General features: G+C 35.7%; 1 protein-coding gene and 1 long non-coding RNA gene across 2 annotated transcripts; one reads left to right on the plus strand and one right to left on the minus strand.

Annotated features, from left to right (window-relative positions):
* Positions 1-2923: 2923 nt before the first annotated feature.
* LOC132645843 (uncharacterized) lies at positions 2924-8925 on the minus strand. The gene is made up of 2 exons (XM_060363081.1): positions 8547-8925; positions 2924-3626 (listed from the first exon to the last, which is right to left on the minus strand). The coding sequence occupies exons 1-2, from the start codon at positions 8632-8634 to the stop codon at positions 3019-3021; spliced, it is 696 nt and encodes a 231-aa protein (XP_060219064.1). The 5' UTR covers positions 8635-8925; the 3' UTR covers positions 2924-3018.
* Positions 8926-12271: 3346 nt separating this feature from the next.
* Positions 12272-15942, plus strand: LOC132645844 (uncharacterized). Its single transcript, XR_009584190.1, has 3 exons — positions 12272-13946; positions 14027-14122; positions 14253-15942. It is a non-coding gene; the product is annotated as an uncharacterized LOC132645844 (long non-coding RNA).
* The last annotated feature ends 3970 nt before the right edge of the window (positions 15943-19912 follow it).

Genomic DNA, 19912 nt, shown 5'->3' on the forward strand with positions numbered 1-19912 from the left:
AGTTTATAGTTTTGACATTCTTTCGTCAACGTACCAAATTGTTGTGCAACCATGTGACGTGAATTCTCCCATATTGTTCCATTATTAGGTTATCTATGTGTCCTGTCCGTAAGTCATTATTTAAAATTTCAAACCTTCCCATAACATGGATTCTTTGTCGTGCGCTGTGTCACAGATCTCTTCTCCTATCTCAATAGGTAATGACATGTACGTGAATTAACTCTTCTGTTATTTATACTTAATAGTATATGGAATTCGTTGACCACCAAACTTCTTCAAATTTTTTTCTTAGTTTTTACATATGCATATCCACACAGAAAACATGAAGTAATTGAGCGTTTTTTATTTCAGCTATGATGTTAAACTATTATAGAATTGAACTTGGTCTTCAGGAAATTATATGTCATCGCATATGTGTAATAGTTCTTTGACTCTATACCCTCCCCAACACCCTTTTAGAGGTAGAAATCCGATCGTGCTATTCACCTAATTAGGAGAATAGTAAGGGAATTCAAACTTCAACATTTTTTGTAAATTATATAGACAATAATTATCCAATATCCAACAACGCACAACTTGGTAAACTATCAGATGATGCGTAACGCAGTGTATAATGGACTTATTTAGGCTTCGTCTCTCCTGTCTGTCTTAGTTGATGCGTAATTGTTGTCGTAAGACATCATTAAAAAAAATATATTTAAATAATTCTTGGTAAATGCTTCATGAAGTTCGTATCCTGTTTTAACAAATGCATAATTACATATATGTGTTTCCAAGAAAAATACATAAAATGTTTTCTAAACGTTAAAGAGTTGAAGTCCATATCACAAGGTTGAATTGGAACGCTAAAAGACATAACATGAGTATATTACTCTTTTTTAGTTGGTCCACTAGCTCAAGTCCTTGGGTGGAAAGGGAAAAAGAGACAAGAACAAAAGAAAAACAGTTGATCAAACAAAAATAAAGCACAGCCATATGGGGGCAAATGCTTTAAGAAAGATTAATACTTGTAGTAGTAGTAGAAGAATCTTTTATCAGGTAAATTTGAGGTCACTTGTTTCAGGATTTAGAGGAAGAAACAACATAAATAGTTGATCCAACAAAATCAAAAGCAGCAACTTTTCCCGATTTTGTCTTTAGTGTAATATATATATTTACTTGTGATGCACGCAGTCAAAGCATCTCTTTCAAATTTTTTTATGTGGATAAAGGACTCAAATATGCAGCCAAATTTAAAGCAAACAGTAGTCCACCAACTTTTTCTTTGTCAAAAAAAACCTGTTCTTCTTTAGATTTTTAGGTTCTTTTCCTCTCTAATTTTCTAAATATGTTTTTCAGTGGCTTGCGAGATTGATACAGTTCCCCACCTAGAAGAGCAACTCGCTTTGTAGTACGGTCTCCTAAGATAATCATGTCATACGCCTGCTGATCCAGTGAATCAAAGTTATCTTACTATCAATTGTTCACCTAGTTAAGTGCAAATTAAAGAAATCAATAAAATCACGCAACGCTTGTTGCTGGTCTCTTCGTGTGTGTGTGTCCTGACTATTGATTATATTGTTGATTTGTTATTTTGACCCAAACCTTATATATTTGTTAAGAAATCAATTAAATATGTACAAAACTTAAATTCATGAGTCACTTATTAACACTTGAAGTCACTGTCCTAAAATCTTTAATCCGCCTCTATTAACAGCTAGGCCACACCCTATGTGGGTTATGACTATATCGTTGATTTGCTGTTTATAGTAGTTTCTTTAAAGGATAAGTGTGAATTTAAGGTTAGTCGAGGTAAATTAGCTAGAAATGGTGAAATGGATCAAGTCAACTTTAATCTCTCTAAAGCACAAAAATCATCCAGCAAATTGCGTCTTGTCTATGCACAGTGACACCAATATTAGGTGGGAAAAAAGAAAAATAGTGACTTCAAGAAAATGCTGAAAATGCCCAAATGGTTTCTGCTTTGAGTGCCCTCTGGCCGCTGCCTTTCTTTTTGGTTTTGGTAAGACCAACTATGTATGTGCGCACTTCACCAACTCTTTCTTTTCATTGTGATCGATCAGGTGGCTCCATATTTCTCTATAGTTGCTTTTGGTCATACAGAGCACACTATAATATATCCATATAGCGAGTTGAAAATTTCCAAAATATATCTATATTAAATTTTTTAGATGTCACAAAAGAAAATCTGGTGCTGTGTTATGAAACTACGGACTTAAAATCCTGGATTTGCCTTTAATTGTAATAAATTGCGGAATAGCAATCCCAATTTCATTATTCAGTTTAATTGAGTAAATTCCATAGCCATTCTCCAATTTCATTAAATACCTTTTTTTACACAGGCAAAGATATATTAGGTCCTAGTCACACCAGAGTATTCTGCCAACTGATGATAAACAGAACAAATATCATATTCATTAGAAGGAAAAATCGCTAAGAATCCCGAAATATTCTTAGACTCCTATAGTGCATGTAAATTTGGATGTAGTATGATATTCACCAGCAAGGCTATATGGATAAGAGAAAAGGCACTAACCCCTTACGTGCGAGGGCAACTGGTATTGGTTTAAACTTTAAACTTTCTTGCTCGTTAATGCTTGGATTTATATCTCTGTGGCAACTTTAAATTTTTTGAACTCGGAGCTCGCTTGGATCTTAGTTATGTATTGTCTGCAATGAGTCGTGTCCGGTCTCCTGCAGATAGCGCGAGGCAATGCCTGTCTAAGGAATGCATTAGCAGTGGAAAAACACGTGCGCACGCACACACTGTCATGCACATTCATGTATCCCAACTTTGTTGGATGATATAATTAGGTTAATGACACAAACATGCAAATTCATTGATATGCTGACTCTAAAAAACCTGTTACATTGTTCGGTATGTTGCATGCACAAGAACAGAAGAATACTGGGCACGAGAATCTAAAAGGAAATTCCACTGAGCATCATGGATGGGTTTCCAAGGTTGATTCAGCAGAATGCATGACAAAATTTTAGCTGAGTAGATACAATGTATTGTCAGAAAAGTTTGAAAAGGAATTGTTGAAAGTAGATAACACAGAGCAAAACCAGAATCCAAATTTTGTTCGATAAAGGACCTATGTCTCTATGTGCTCTGCTGCAAGGGAAGCTGGTTCCACTATAACACCCTTTCTTCTGCTTAATCCCTTCTCCTAGATCGTCAAGTACGAATGTGGTGTTTCTCTGGCTACTACTAAACAAAACGCACCATAAGTAAGGTCCTTTGTGCTTGTGAGCTTTGATAATCCCAACTCCAACTTCAGTATGAGTTTTATTCCTCAAAAGAGAAAGAGTCCTTTTGTCATGAACAAGTACATTTGGGAAGGCTTCCAGTGGCTCGAGATACTTTGGTTGACAACCAAGAATGTAGCCAGATATGGTTCCAAAAGTGGGCAGCTCGACACCACAGTTTGGAGCAAAAACTTCAGTGAAGTCATCTTCAGAAGGGTGACAGTTTATACTGTTGTTGGAACTGCAATTTCCCATGCATTCCTTTGCATATTGCAAGGCTATGCACCCAAGTCCAGGACTATTACTAAGTTGAGGAAGCTTTTGAGCAGTTCTGTTCTTGTTGATAATATCAACAAGGTCATTTGCAGAATTTCCTGTAACATTAAGCACATCAAATAATTAGGTGCTGGTTCAAGGAAAGGATACTAAATTCAATTGTTTTTTCTAGAATTCATCAATTGCAAAACATTGCTATTTCGACATCCCAAAAATCATTAAGTTCAGCTAGAAAAATTTTGCTCCACTCCCTCCTGCTAATTAAATTCTGTAGGTTTTAGATGTTCATTTGGAATTTAAGTTTCTAACCAGAATACTCAAAGTTCTATCGTAATTAATCGTCCCAAGCTCTCAAGGCACATCCGGTGGTGTCAGATCTACTCGTTGACACTTGACACGTTATATGTCATTTATTTAAAAAAAATTCATGTCGTAATCTTTTATCTATCCAAAGGCAATATATGTTTATGGCCTTTGCTTCTCACTAATATCAGATAGTAGGTTCTTATAGCCATCAATGTCTATCCCTCCAAGCTTAAACATCAGGCACTGTTCGAGTTGAAACTTCTTCATTGTCCTCTTTATAACACTTTCTTTAGAATAAGACTTTTCCAAATATTGATATCCTGGCCCACCGAGGGTCTCTCGGAAACAGCCATCCTACCTTGGTAGGAGTAAGGTCTGCGTACATTATACCCTCCCCAGACCCCAAGATGTGGGATTTCACTGGGCTGTTGTTGTTGTTGTTGTTGTTGATATCCTGGCCCTAATGTAGCTTGTCCAGTCCGTAAAGGAATTACAATTCTGGCTCCACACTTGTACACTTTAATATTGCATGAGTGATCCCGGTTTAAAAATGGACTTGTAAACACCCCCCCCCCCCCCCCCCCCCTTAGATTCTTTTCTTTTTAGATAAATTATCCTTCAGAATTCTAGGATCACTAAAACTTCCAACTAGAAACATGATGGGAGACAAAAAAATGATTAGAAGAGCATGAAAAATGTGTAAATGACGGAGGACTCGGGAAGTAAACAAAGGACTCTCCAGGATGAATGGACTAATTATCTATCCACTAGATCTTCTACCACTTGAAATTTCAAGTTGTTAGAATGTGAAGAAATCTAGACAAACAGACATTCGCTTTGAGTTTTTTCCGAGACTTGGGTCCTACTAAGATAAGTAGACGCTCTACTATATTCAAGTTCTCCATACAATCCATTTCAGTTGCTCAACTTTCGTTCTTGACTGTTCTTAAAGATCAAAAAACATGGAATGATGAGTATAATAAATAAGATTGTGGATGGAACACCGAGACATAGAGTATAATGCTGATGCCCCTAGATAGAGCACTCAATAAGCAAGCGTGGCCTGATTTCGCTTTACCAACCGGAAATCTGGTAATGATCTAGATTGCTTAACAGACAGACCTTTGGATACAAATTCAATAAACACAGGTGCATTAAAGCGAAAATTGATTTAATCATATGAAGTGGACAATTCACAAAAAGGAAACACGATAAGTTTTGTGCTTTCCGAGGCAGCCTGTGACTCAGTATAGGAGAAAGGGACGGAAATGTACACTTTCATGTGGGGAGCATTGTCTGAGTGAGGGGGCAGTGCCTACCAAGTAAAAGTTTCTTGAAGAGCCCTAAAGTAATCAAAAAATCATTTCCAGTAGGTAATGTGTACTAATTGCAAGATACAGCCAGGATGTGACACCCTATAATTTGAGGGAGGCCACCTTCTTGACCGTCCTCCTCTGTATGTAGTGCTAAAATATTGTTGTCACTTCTATCTTTGATGTTTCCCAAGAGAAATGTACTACAGAAATGTTTCATAGAGTCAGTTGTCTATTTTTCTAACTAATATATAAATTTCATAGAAGAAACTGATATCAATTTTATATTTTAGAAATTCTGACTTCCTTGTTACGATGATGAAGAGAAGCGGACGAATAAGGAAAAGTATAAGATGGCGAGAAAGGAGGCGAAGTTGGCAGTTTCGGCGGCTAAAACGACAGCTTTTGAACGCCTTTATGCAGAACTAGAGGACAGAGGTGGGGATAAGAAGCTATTTAAGCTTGCCAAGGCGAGAGAGAGGAAGGCACGCGACTTGGATCAAGTGAAGTGCATCAAGGACGAGAATGGCCAAGTGTTGGTACAGGAAACCCGTGTTAGACAGAGATGGCAGTCATACTTTCATGAACTCTTGATCGAAGGATGGGACAGAGACATTGTGTTGGGAGACTTGGAGCACTCGGATAGGCGTCGCGACTTTGGATATTGTAGGAGTATAAAGGTTGAGGAGGTTAAAGAAGTTGTTCGTAGGATGCGCAGGGGAAGAGCAACCGGACCTGACGAGATCCCTGGGGAATTTTGGAAGAATGCGGGCAGGGTAGGCTTGGAGTGGTTGACTGGGTTGTTTAATGTCATTCTCAAGACAGCGAAGATGCCGGAAGAATGGAGGTGGAGTACAATGATTCCTGTGTACAAGAACAAGGGAGACATTCAAAGCTGCAACAACTATAGAGGTATCAAGCTGCTAAGTCACACTATGAAAGTGTGGGAAAGGGTGGTGAAAATGAGGGTGAGGAGAGGTGTGTCTATTTCAGAGAACCTTTGGATTCATGCCGGGGCGCTCGACTACAAAAGCCATTCATATTGTAAGGAGATTGGTGGAGCAGTATAGGGAGCGGAAGAGGGACTTGCACATGGTATTCATTGACCTAGAAAAGGCCTATGACAAAATGCCAAGAGAGGTCCTATGGAGATGCTTGAGGCTAAAGGTGTACCTGTGGTGTACATTAGAGCGATAAAGGACATGTATGATGGAGCTAAGACCAGGGTAAGAACGGTAGGAGGAGACTCGGAGCACTTCCCTGTTATGATGGGGTTGCATCAGGGATCAGCTCTTAGCCCGTTTCTATTCGCCGTGGTAATGGATGAATTGACGCGACAAATACAAGGTGAGGTGCCTTGGTGTATGTTGTTCGCGGATGACATAGTCCTGATTGACGAGACTCGCAATGTAGTTAACGATAAGCTGGAGGGCTGGAGACAGACGTTGGAGTCTAAAATATTTAAATTGAGTAGGACCAAGACAGAATACTTGGAGTGCAGGTTCAGTGGCCTACCGCGTGAGGTTAACGAGGAAGTGAGGCTTGGTACCCAGGCCATTCAAAAGAAAGTAAGTTTCAAATATCTTGGGTCTATTATACAGGGAGATGGGGATATCGATGACGATGTTTCACATCGTATTGGTGCAGGGTGGATGAAATGGAGGCTCGCCTCCGGAGTGCTGTGTGATAAGAAAGTGCCACCAAAACTTAAAGGCAAGTTCTACAAAGTGGTGGTTAGACCGACTTTATTGTACGGGGCGGAGTGTTGGCCAGTCAAGAAATTTCACGTTCAGAAGATGAAAGTCGCGGAAATGCGAATGCTGCGGTGGATGTGTGGGCATACTAGGAGGGATAGAATTAGAAATGAAGATATCCGAGACAAGGTGGGAGTCGCATCGGTGGAGGACAAGATGCGGGAAGCGAAGCTGAGATGATTTGGGCATGTGAAGAGGAGAGACACAGATGCTCCAGTGCGGAGGTGTGAGAGGTTGGCTATGGACGGTTTCAGGAGATGCAAAGGGAGGCCGAAGAAGTATTGGGGAGAGGTGATTAGACAGGATATGGCACAGTTTCAGCTCACCGAGGACATGACCTTAGATAGGAGGTTGTGGAGGACTCAGATTAGGACAGAAGGCTAGGTGGCTTATCCTTCCACCATAGTAGTTGTAGTTATGCTCATTTGTTTATTGCCATTTGATTTCTGCATTTGATTGCTGCTTTTATTTGTGGGGCCGTTGTACTTTGGTTATCTTATTTATTTATAGTAGTTACGGCTCCTTTCTTTCCAGACTGTTCTACCATGACTTTCTCGCTTTTGTTATTCCTTGTTTTCATATTGTTTTCGATATGCTTGGCCCTATCTGACCTTTTGTCTTATTTTCTTCTCTTGAGCCGTGGGTCTTTCGGAAACAGCCGTCCTACCTTTCAAGGTGGGGGTTAGGTCTGCGTACACTCTACCCTCCCCAGACCCCACATGGTGGGATTATACTGGGCTTGTTGTTGTTGTTGACTTCCTTGTTACGAAAATTACACTTAGCATATCACTCCAAGTTTCTTCTTCTTAATATGTTTAATTCATGAGCAAATTGAACTAGCCTCCAATACCTAAAAGAATCTGGCTCCACCTGTGGATACAGCGAAAGATCCCTTAAAGAAGCCAACTGTAGATATGGATTCAATGGGAACCAGTAGATATTGGTACCAATTACATCCACAAACCAAACTATAGGCTTGGGTTGTTATAAAATACATTAGAATAGCATACATTGTAAATGGTGGTATTATGCAGCACCATTAAGAAACTAATAGTTAAGTGATATGTTAAGTGTTTCTTTTTTTCTTTAGACATGCATCCTTACAAGTTACAAACACCAAAGACCTTTTTCTTCCTTTCAAAATCTAAGAGAAAAGAGGTTTAACAAATATTATAGGAAGAAGACATTTAGCAAGTACTTGCCCTTCATATGTAATCTACAAGAAAGCAACATTATAAAATTGGAAATTTATCTAGTAAAGCTAAAATATCAACTGAGATCAATTAAGTCAAAACCTAACAGGAAATTTGAGTAATAATGCTAAAACATTAACTAAAATCTACAGCCTAATAGCAATTCCACATCCCTACCTCCCCCAACATGGTCCCTGTCTCAGCATGAAATAATTTTCATCAAATTCCTTTAGTGTAAACAAACGAAGAGTTCTCACAAGGCACGACAAGGACTGGCTAAGCTACTTAGACCATGAAGATAACTCATACAAAGATGGGTTTTGTAGAGCATAAACTTGTTAGTTAACTACATTATTGGTCACAGAATACACTCAAGTAAAGTTTCCAAATGCTAACAGTAGCCAAGAAAATAAAAGGAATGAAGTACTTAAAAGTGTAAAGAAACAGATTACCATGGTGCTTAGAGGAAACAAGAACAGCTAGAAGAAGACCACAAAGAACCAAATACTGAAAGCAGCAGAGCTTCTTCTTCACCATCATCACAACCAAAGAAGAAAACCCAAAAATGTGAGCTAGAAAAACAGACAAAAATGGAGATAAAAAGGGTAATGTAGACAGGGTTCACTCTTGGTGAAAACATAAAAAGGGATCATTAGTAGGAAAGTAGAGAAATTATTGAGGAGTTTGTGGTCCCAAGTAGCCGTTGTTTGATTTCTTATATAGCTTAGGAATGGGAGCCAAGTATAAGATATTCATCGGGTCCTTCTCTTTTGTCGTTCAATGTCCCCACCACCACTTCATCCATAAGAATTTTTGTTAACAGTTACTAAAGATGGTTGATTACAGAGTAATCGGTGACTTAATAGACAGCTTAGTACTCTAGTATGTTTTTTTTTAGGGTGTGTTAGTTTTAATTTTTTCATGTTCTGTTCATTAAATTTTTTGAAAATATTTTTGTAGGAAAATAAGAAAAACGACTTCTCTAATTGAAATAGGAAAAACAAATTTCATTCCATCCGACACACTCATCTCCACCCCACGCTTGTCGCCCCTTACCCCCTACCCCACCTATCCTTATCTTTCATAGTATTTATTTAGATTATATACAAATATTTTTTGCTTACGTATCCAGCGCACAATAATAAATAAAAAACTCATTTATTTTCTTAAAAGAATATTTTATATGGAAAATATTTTTCTTCATAGCAAACACACCCTTAATGTAATTAACACAGAGAGTAAGCCGAATTGTTGCACCATTTTGGTTCCATATTGTTCTAGGGCAAAGCCTCAAATTTGCCCCTAAACTATCCAAAATGGAATAGAAAATTTGTCTTTCATTAATAATTGGGGTCAATTATGCCTTTGTTGTTACTAAAATGGGGTAGATCTTTTAGGATTTGGCTCCTCTCCATTACACTTTCTCTCCATTTTCTCAAATACGTCCTTAGATGATTGACACTTGTTTATTTTAGATTTTAAAGGCCTAGATTAAATTAACTTAACTAGCATATTAACCATAGTTAATGAGATAAATTAGGAATGCAATCCCTAACTTTAGTAAGAAAATTCTCTTCTCCCTCACAATTGGCAACCTTTAACATTAATATTACTTTCATTTTATTATCAGTATTCCATTTTATGTCATTAAATTCGAATATAAATTATTTAACGGAATTAATCTATGTATTCAATTTTAGCTACACATATCATCTTCTTTTTCTCTCCTCTATACAACTGGTTTTGATTACTCTTTTTTTTTTTTTTGAAAGGGTGTAAGGAACAATTCTTCATATTTTTCTTGAATAGCGGTAGACAATTTTTCGTTCATTCTTTTGCTTAGGGTTGTTCACGGTTTTGGTTAAAACCAAAACCAAACCAAAAATTTAACAAAATCAAATAAAAAAACCGACATTTGGTTTGGTTTGGTTTGATTGAGTTTTAAATTTAAAAAACCGATAATATTTAGTTTGGTTATGATTCTATTAAAAAATAACCGAATAAATAACCGAACCAAACCGATAAATTATATACATAAATTTTATAATTATTTATATGTATAATATTAGTTTTTCATAAATAATTATAAATATTTTATACCTTTTAATCATTAATTTGATTTTTGGTCTACTTATTTCACATGATTGTTTAAGGTCCATATTTTTAAGAATATGTCCAAGCTCATGTCTTTAAGTCTTTTAACTCTTTTATTTGTAAGTGTAAACCTACTAACAGAAGCTCACATTAGAGTCTAATGTCTTTAACTTAAATTTTTAGCCTTTCTTTATCGGCCATTTGATTTTAGGTTTTTTTTCTTTTCGAATTTATACCTTTCTTTTGTCTTGTCTGAATGGGTCCTAAACTTCTAATGTTTTTCATATGAAAAGGACAGAGGTTGTAGATTTGGAGGTTCCTATAGAAGATACTTCAGTAACATCAGCATTTGCTGCAACTCAAGCACATGGTAATGCCCTAATACTTCTTCCGTAGGTAATCCTCCTAAAAAGCAGAAAAGAACAACTCCTTTTAGCCGAGACCCTAGCCTTGGGGATAATGAGAGAAAAACATCTAAAGTTTGGGATCATTAGAAAAAGTTCTTTTAATAAAATGGGAGAATTGAGGGCAAAATGCAAGTACTGCCCCAAAGTTTGGGATCATTACACAAAGTTTTTTTATTTCATATATTTTCATTTTAATTTTAGGTAGTCTTTATGTTAAATTAATTTATATGTTTGTAACAACAACTAAAAGCTCTTATACTCTACTTTATTTTCAGGTATGTGTATTAAGATGACAAAAATGGTGCAACCACTACTAAGTTAGTTTTTAGCTCTATATATAATAGTTTAGCAACTTTAGGTAACTTAAGTACTACATTATCATTAATAGTGAAAATGTTTCTATGATGTATGTTCCACCTTAAACTATAAATAAAAGTTATCGTTTGAACAAAAAAAAAGACATGTCTTTTTCAACTTTTTAATGTTTTACTGATAAGTCTCATGGCTGCTAGTCATAAACCGAAAAATCGAACCAAACCGACAATAACCAAACCGGTGGTTAGTATTTTATTTGGTTTGGTTATGGTTTTATACATTTAAAAACCGACTAAATTGGTTTGGTTATGATTTTAATCAATCACCGACCCAAACCGAACTATGAACACTCCTACTTTTGCTCATAATCCTGAAACACAGGAAAACATTTAAAATTAATAAATATCCCTCAAATAACTACCCTCTAATTTAAAAGTACAAAGACAATTTACAGAAAGAAATTTGTGAGAGATAATATTCTTCATATTGTTAAATGTAAAGAATATATTACTCTTTCCGTACAAAATCTCATGTATTGAGATGAATCTGATATCTTGATGTAAAAAATATAATAAAAAATAATGATATTAATGGGTTCCTAAATTTATAGAAGTTCAGATTTTTCTTAGAGTAATTTTCCAAAATAAACTCTTAACTGTAGTTATGATGCTTGTTAAGTCAATTTAATCTAGGCTATTAAAATCTAAAATAAAAAAGTGTCAATCATCTAAGGGTGCACTTGAGGAAATGGAGAGAAAGTGTAATTGAGAGGAGACAAATGCGATCTTCTATCCTTATTTTAGAACAGCGGAAGCTAACACAAGTGATGCCACGTGTCTTGCAATTAAGAATTAATTTTCACATGTCTCAATTTTTCCATCCACTTTAAAAGAATTAATCATTAATTGCGGGACACGTGTCATCACCATTGCTAAGCTTTCATCATTTGAAAATAGTGAAAATGGCTAAAATGCACCCCAACTTTTGCCCAGATTTTTTTATAACACACCTAACCTTTATGGGTGCCCTAATACTCCTACACATATTTTTAGGTCCCCTTTGGCCATAATAATTATTCACTTTTTTCCGAAATCAGCGTTTGACCATGAAAATTCCAAATACAACTTGAAGTAGTATTCCGGAATTTGAAAAACAAAACTTGTTTACATTTCAACAAAAAAAAAAAATACAATTTCAAAAACTATGGCCAAACACAACTCCAACTCCAAAATTCCAAAAAGAGTGAAAAAGTTTTTGATTTCTATGGCCAAAAGCCTACTTAGTGTGTTTTATTGGGCATTATCTGGTTATTAAAATGTCACCCCAAATCTTTCAAACTCAGGTGCATCACACGCCTAATAAAAGCTCAAAAGACCCTTATTCGATCATTTTGCTATTTAGAACATATAACATTACCCAAAAAACCCTTCGACTCCCTTCGATTCTACCATGGATTTTCCCCTCGATTCGCACACAAATTTACCTCGATATTTACTGGATTTCTCCAATAGTTGATTCTTAGCTTGTTCGTGGTTGGCTTTTGGCTTAATTTTCTCTGAAGTTTAAAGAGTTCGTTCGTCGAGATCAAACAACTGAATATTTTAGTGGACATTTGTAGGTTAGGATTATATTTCTTGACTAATATAGTGTAAAAATAACTGTTTTTTTTATTTTTACACATTCGTGTCTTTGTTTGCATTTTAGGATTTTTAATCTGTTCAATTGAAAAGGTCAGGGTTTGTGGTTAAATTAGGGTTTTTTCTTAGGAAATTGCGTTGTCATATGTTTTAGTATGTTCATTAAACCTTCATTATTCCTAAGTATCTGCTGCAATTTTTTCACAAAAATTAGATCGTTTTGAACTTTGATCCTGCATAAGCCACTGTTGCTTAGTGAAATTGAATACGTTTTCCTGTTGTACTTGCTTGCTTTGTATTTTTCAAGTATGAATGGGTTTCTTTAAGTGACTTTGAGATGGTTTTATAAGTGAATTTAATGAGGTAAAAATATATTTTTAATTAATCAAAATTAAGTGAGACAAGTTTATGTGCAATAGATGTCATGAATATGGAGTAGTATTAATTTGGTGTAATACTCGATGATGGGAGTAAAGTCTTACTAGCAGAGCAGCAATATGAATTTTTTTTTCCTCGAATTGAATTGGCAAATGAACAAATTTTATGGGGTCAAAGACTTACTTTTGTATTTTTCTTCATTGATGCTTCTGACGTTGTAATTAATTATTCGCTAAGGTCATCATTAGAACTTAGAATTCCATATCCTATGCATCGTTAACGAGATCAAGTATAGCAATTACTATGCTCACTGGTATCACCATATCCAATAATTTATAAATATAAATTTAATTTTAATAAGTGTTCGGTCCACGGTTTGCCATGTTTGAGGGGCTCTCATCAGCTAGGAGCTCCGTATAACTTTTTTTTACTATTAGCTGACAAGTTCTTTTGCCGCAAATAATCGAAGGAAAAAAATACGATTGATTGTCCTGTTTGTGAAAGAAAGTAAGCTTCTTGTGTTCATTTTCGAACTCCTATGTTCTTTCTTCCACAACAATTGGCTTTTAAGAACTACTAGTTGATATTGTAAAATAATTATATTTTTCGTATCGGACATTAAAAGTTTACCGTGAATTGCTTATACTAAATTGTAAAGGCCCTTTACTTTCCAAAATAATAGACAACACCAAACGAAAAGGGTATTTCTGTTTAACTCTATTTATATATTCTCTCCCTACTACCAACCAACCTATATTCTATCTTCCCAACCAACCAACATATATTCTATCTTCACAACCAACCTCCTATATTCTCTTTCCACAAGAAAATGAAGAAGGGTTTAAGCAAATTGATCGACCAAATATTTACTTGGGCAAACCAATGCAACGTACAAGGTTCAACCCTCAATCATATGCAGCTCACCAAACTTGGTGTTTACACCGTTAGGGAGGTAAAACTCTAACTGTGTAAAAGCGAAGCTCGACGAAAATCGAAAGAGGTGTCAACGTGGTGAAAAAAGGTAAGTAAGTTTTTTTTTTTTTTGGGGGGGGGGGGGGGGGGACTGAAATTCAATTTTTTTTAATAATATCTTTTTTGAAGCGGCGGGTGGTCTTTGATAATGGAAAACAAAAAGAGGAGAATAAGGATTAAGTGGAAAATGTTGATGATTATGAAGAGGATGACGTTGATGATTAGGTTGGTACTTACTTTCTTTCGTTCTTTCTTTTTTGTTTGGCAAAAACTCACAAGTCAACATATGTAGCAAAAACTCAAAAACACTTAAAGAGTATCACTGTCATAATCACATCAATTAAACGAAAAGCAGGAAAAACAGTTTTCAGAACACGATCACACCAGTTCAAAGCCATCATTTTCAGAGCACGATCATATAGACGCAGATCAGCAACTGACTTTACCTAAGTCAAAAGATCAAGGTAGTGGAACATCAACTGAGGAGCACCTGGCTGATCCAAGCGCCTCCAAACAATCAATAATGCATGGCAAACGGCCTCAAGTACATCCTTGGACCAACGCTGGATGAAGCGAACTCGTTCTTCGATGTCGACCTCCACTCCAACAACAATACAACCTGGGGGAGCTAGATATGCTCGGAGAGAAGGCACCATAAGTTGGAGCCTATACATGAGTACTCCATTTGTCACGGAAAACGAACCAGCAGGAAGATATTGGACAGTGGGCGGTAGGACCTCAAAGAGTCGGGGACCAAAAGCAGCAATTGTACATTAACAGCTTGTTCATCAGGCTGTACGGACATGTCAATAGGCTGTATCGGCACATCAGTAAGATGTAAGGCCACATCAGCAGCCTAAACGGGCACATCAACAGCTTTAGGTTGGTACTTGCTCTTTTTTTTTTTTTTTTTTTTAACTATTTTGACTTGCCTTTTGTTAGGGTCATATGTAGGGAAGGGTGTCCATGGTTGTTATATGCCAAACTTTACGATACAACCAACAGTTTCTAGATCAAAACTTGTCATCCTAAACACAGATGTGTTCATTTAATTTAAATTATTAATACGTTGAACACTTTCTTGTTACAAACAAACTACCATAGCTTGACACCTACACCAACTTGACAACATTACCAATAACTCCTTGAACACTTTCTTGATCTTGACAGTTACATTTCAGATAGGCAATAACTTTAGCACTGTATGCAAATCTTTTACCCCAAATTGAGATCTCCATGTCCATTATACTTCGTTAGTTTTTTTCTTAAATTGCTATCAACTATTAGCTCTCAATCCGGATACAATTCGGGTCCCGAATCAGTCGGATTGTGTTTCGTTAAATCAGCTCGGCTCGGTCCAGCCCGGCCCCTTGACACCCTTATTTTACGCTAACAAATAAATAAAATATTCGAACTTAGTAGGTGATTGGCCATGAAAATCAAATATTTTCACCTATATGAAATTTGAAGTTAGGGTTGAAATTTGAAGATGGAGTTGTGTTGGGTTATAGTTTTTATATAATATTTTTTTTAAATATTAGTTTGAAAATGACAAAGAATATTTTGTTGTTTGAATATAGTGAAAGTGAAAAAAAGTGAAAACATTATTTTAGGTGTTTTTCAAATTTCGAATACAACTTTAAACGCTGAAGTATAATTATGAAACTAAGATTCTACTCCAGGTAAATCATCACCTTAACCAAATAGGAAAAAGAGTGATGGAAAACTAGAATCTAGAACAAATTATCCTGAGCATACAGCCTACAACAACTCAGCAACTGTGTTTATACCATGTTGAACCCTCCTTTCATCTTGAGTGTTACACTTCTTATAGGCAGTTGCTTTAGCATCATTTGCATGATCTCTAGCCAGAAAAATGAAATAGAATACATTCAAAATCAAAATTATACCAAACTCAATTTCAAAAGTACAAAATAAAATATGGATAAGAATTTTTTTTACCTCAGTAACAAAAGGATGGCCTTCAGCTACAAAATAATAAAACCAGCTAATGCAAAGAAATAATTAAAGAATTAAGAAACTTATATGTTAAATTTTTCTTACTTGTGGTATTCCAACTAAAACAATTGAAATATCTGGAGCATGCCCTTTCATAATCTAACCACTGCAAAATAACCAAAATGTTAGTGAGAAGAATACAAAAAAATGATAGAATAGAAAAAAATTGAAATACTCATTGTGGTCATGACATTTCCACGAAATTCTTCATTGTTTAGAGAGAAGTAGAGAAGAACAAAATCAACAAAGGGTATTTCCATTTGGTGTCCACAATATCTAGGTTTTGTCTCAATTGTCACATATTAATGGTAAAGCCGTATTATTGGCTCTCAAGACTTCACTCCACATATCAAAGATGTTGGTAGTATGATTCCACAAATAAAACATCAAAAAATTAAGAAATGAATACACAAAAGCATTAAACTTAAATGAAATATTGAATATCTACCACAATAGGGTATATATGAATAGCATGTATGGGTAATTCAAACATTTCGTTAACATTGATGTCTCGTGCAAGACAATAAATAAACCCGCAAGCAGTTGCCAAAGTTACACCAGCATTTATTAACATATCTTGGTTGAAATATTTAAACTGGAATTGCATTGTCACGTAGACCTAAACACCTACAGTAACCTAAAGGAGGACCTCCAATATAAAAAAAATTATATTTAATGTCCAGGTAAACAACTGAATACCAAAATATAAAGTGCAACTGGACCACTTTTAACAACAATAAGAAGTTAAGGAGGCTGATTATAATTTTTAGATCAAGGCGGAGATTGGGGCTGCATTTCTACATGGAAGATATCAAGAAGGTATTATATCTTCTTTTTGGATAGTAGAAATAAGAAAGCAATATAAGAAAGGAAGAGATGTGAGTAATGAAACATTTTGAAATAGAACACGAGTCATCTAGAAAAAGGTAGATGCATGAGATATTAACATTAATCTATTACAACAAAAGACCTAAAACTTAATTTTTCATTTGACAAAAGATTTAAAAGTTCATATACCTCTGCAACTGCTATTTTTACCATCTTTCTATGAACCACCATCTCTTTTCTCTGAATCATTGATAAGATCCTAGATGGGAAACTCTAGAAATCAAATAAAACAAAGCGAAAATTGAAAGGATGTATTAGAATTGGGATGAGGGAATTAGAGGATAGAAGCTAGATCCTTAGAGTAATGATCTAAACCCTTAGAGTAATGATTCTATGGATAAGATTGGGTATATGAAACTCAATCCGTTCCAATTGAAATTCAACCCTAGAACCTAAACTATTTGAATTCAAAAGAAGACTCAATTGATTCCACAAATGAGCAACACACTATGAACTCAATGGAAGAAAGATTCAATTAGCAACTAAGAAATCACACTTAGTCAGCCAAACAATCTATCATTAACACTGAGCTAAACAATATCTCAGACATATAGTTTTCATCAATATTCATGATAGGTGCAAATGAAAGACTAAGTACTCTATTTATACTAAGTCTCTTACAACAAAGGCCCTAAAGTGGCTTTTTGCGAAAATAACCACCACATAGGGCCTTCAATGCATCACACGCCCCAATGCTTGCAATTATGACCTCAATTTGCAACCTTAGCCTTGAATTGGATTCTTAATCAAGATTTGCAACCTTTAGCCATGAATTGCACTTCTAGCCTCTTTTGCGCTCTTAGCCACTTTGTGTAGTGGCCTCTTCAACATCCTCCCGAGCTATCTCCCAAATGTTGTATACTCTTGAAATCCTCTTCTCAAGCTCTTCCAACGCTCCTCTCCTTATGAACATGGCTTGAAGTAATTGGAGCTCCCTTGCTTGGCTACGTGCGAAAGGCCTTGCGGGACTTGTGTCAATTGAGATCATATCAATCATAGTGAGATAAGCTTACATAATTTTCTTCAGAAAAAGAAGAAGTGAAAGAACCTAAAAAGAAATAGAAAGTAAAAGAAGAACGATAATTTGAAATAAAGTCAAAAGATTCTTCTTTTATTTTATTTTAGTGTCCTTTCTATTCGAAATTTGAAGTTGGCATTGTACCTTCTTCCACGAGGATAGAAATTTTAGGATCAAGAGAATCATGGAATAACAAAATGTAGCAACTGGAACTTTTGTGGAAAAAAATTCATGGTCGTAGATAGAGAAATTTAGCAAAAATATAACTAATACAATCATATAAGAAAAGAAAGATTTGATAAATAATTATGAATAATACATGACAGAGCAGCTATTTGCTAAAGCAACTAAGTTGATTACATTTTCATAAAGACACTAGTGTAGTTGTACATCCTGTATGTATATCTACTTGATATTGACTGTTATTGCTAATATTTTTACTACTCTCTTCGTCCCTATTTATGTGAAAGTGTTTGATTGGGCACAAAATTTAAGAAAAAGAAAGAAATATTTTTTAAAATTGTGTCTAAGATAAGCTATAGAAATTTTAGTGACCATAAATCATTTCATTAAAAAAAATTTAAATTATATTACTCTTTATTAAAGTACAAAACTTTTAAAACAAACTAGCTTAGCTTGTCACTTAAATCAACTTGACAACGGTACCAATAACACCTAGAACACTTTCTTGATCTTGATAGTTACACTTCAGATAGGCAATAGCTTTAGCCACTGCATGCAGAATTTTTACTCCATATTGCGATCTCCATCTCAATTAAACTTCCCTAATTTTTCTCTTATATTGCAATCAATAAGCTCCCAACCCGGATACAATTTGAGCCCCCAGACCAGTTGGATTGTATTTTTGTTAAATCGGCTCGGCTCGGTCTGGCTCCTTGACATCCTTACAAACCCTAACAAATGAATAAAATGTTCAAACATAGTAGGCGTTTGGCCATGAAAACCAAGTATTTTTTACTTTATTTGAAATTTTGAAGTTGGAGTTATTTTTTTAATAACTAAAATCATAGAAGGATAAGAAAATAGAAAACATCATGAACTTTTACAAGGATAACTTTAAATCAAATATCACAGATATTCAAGCACGTGAAAATTAAAGGCCCAACTATCTTACCAAATGTAAAACAACATACATGACTTAGAATGTTAATTGTTCAAAACAAAATTCAGTAACCATAGAAACATAAAAGAAGTTTCAATATACTAGAATGAAACAAATTCACTAAAAGCATCTACTCATCATCATCACTGCCCTCTTAAACCACGAAAAAATCATAATCAAACTCAACCGGAAAATCTGCCAATGGATCACGAGGAGACATGAACTTCTGAAGCCCGCCACTCCTTTCAGCCAAGCCACCCTCGAGACGGACATTGACACACCCTAGCAAGTCGAGGGACAAGAGATTGGGGCAGCTATCGAGTATGTTCCCCACACCTTGGCCATCTAGCCTATCTCCCACAAGTTAAAGTGCGCAGACGGGGTAATTCAGCTGAAACTTGATTTGCAATTTCGTTTGGAGATTCATCATTCAAGACGAGGTTGTACCCAAAGATCATAAGATTGGGACAGTGTCAAACAAGAGCCAAAAATAAGTATCTAGTGTCCCATAGCACTCGTACAACCTGATCTCTTCTAGCAACGACAATTTCTGAACGGCTTGCATAAACTCAACACTATTCACCTGATCAAAATCTCCCCTAAGCCAGAAACTCCTTAGTTTTCTTGACCGAGTTGCAACGAGATGTAAACAACGGCTGTCCAAGTCACCGGTGAAGGAAATCGGGGAAACAAGGCCTTGGCAATAGCCAAAATAAGCAGCCTTCACCTACTTCAGAATGTGAGGTCATAGGTATTTACCCACATTGCTGATTGAGTTTTGCAGTAATTCCTCCATATTGGGCATATTCGAGGCAGAAATTTGATATTTTTGACAGTGTCGAAACGATCAAAAATTTCAACCCACAATTCAGGGGGGAGTACCTTAGCTCCTCCCATGGATGCTTTTCTGAAGTTGAAGTTGTGTTGGGTTATTGCTTTTACAACGAATATTTGGTTGTTTGAAAAT

This window comes from Lycium barbarum, chromosome 6, assembly GCF_019175385.1.
Source record: "Lycium barbarum isolate Lr01 chromosome 6, ASM1917538v2, whole genome shotgun sequence".
Taxonomy (NCBI): Eukaryota; Viridiplantae; Streptophyta; class Magnoliopsida; order Solanales; family Solanaceae; genus Lycium; species Lycium barbarum.

Coding starts and splice junctions, on each gene's coding strand:
- LOC132645843 (XM_060363081.1), bottom strand. CDS start 8,634: ATGATGGTGAAGAAGAAGCTCTGCTGCTTTCAGTATTTGGTTCTTTGT. Junction 3,627..8,546: donor TGTTTCCTCTAAGCACCATG/GTAATCTGTTTC, acceptor TTAATGTTACAG/GAAATTCTGCAAATGACCTT.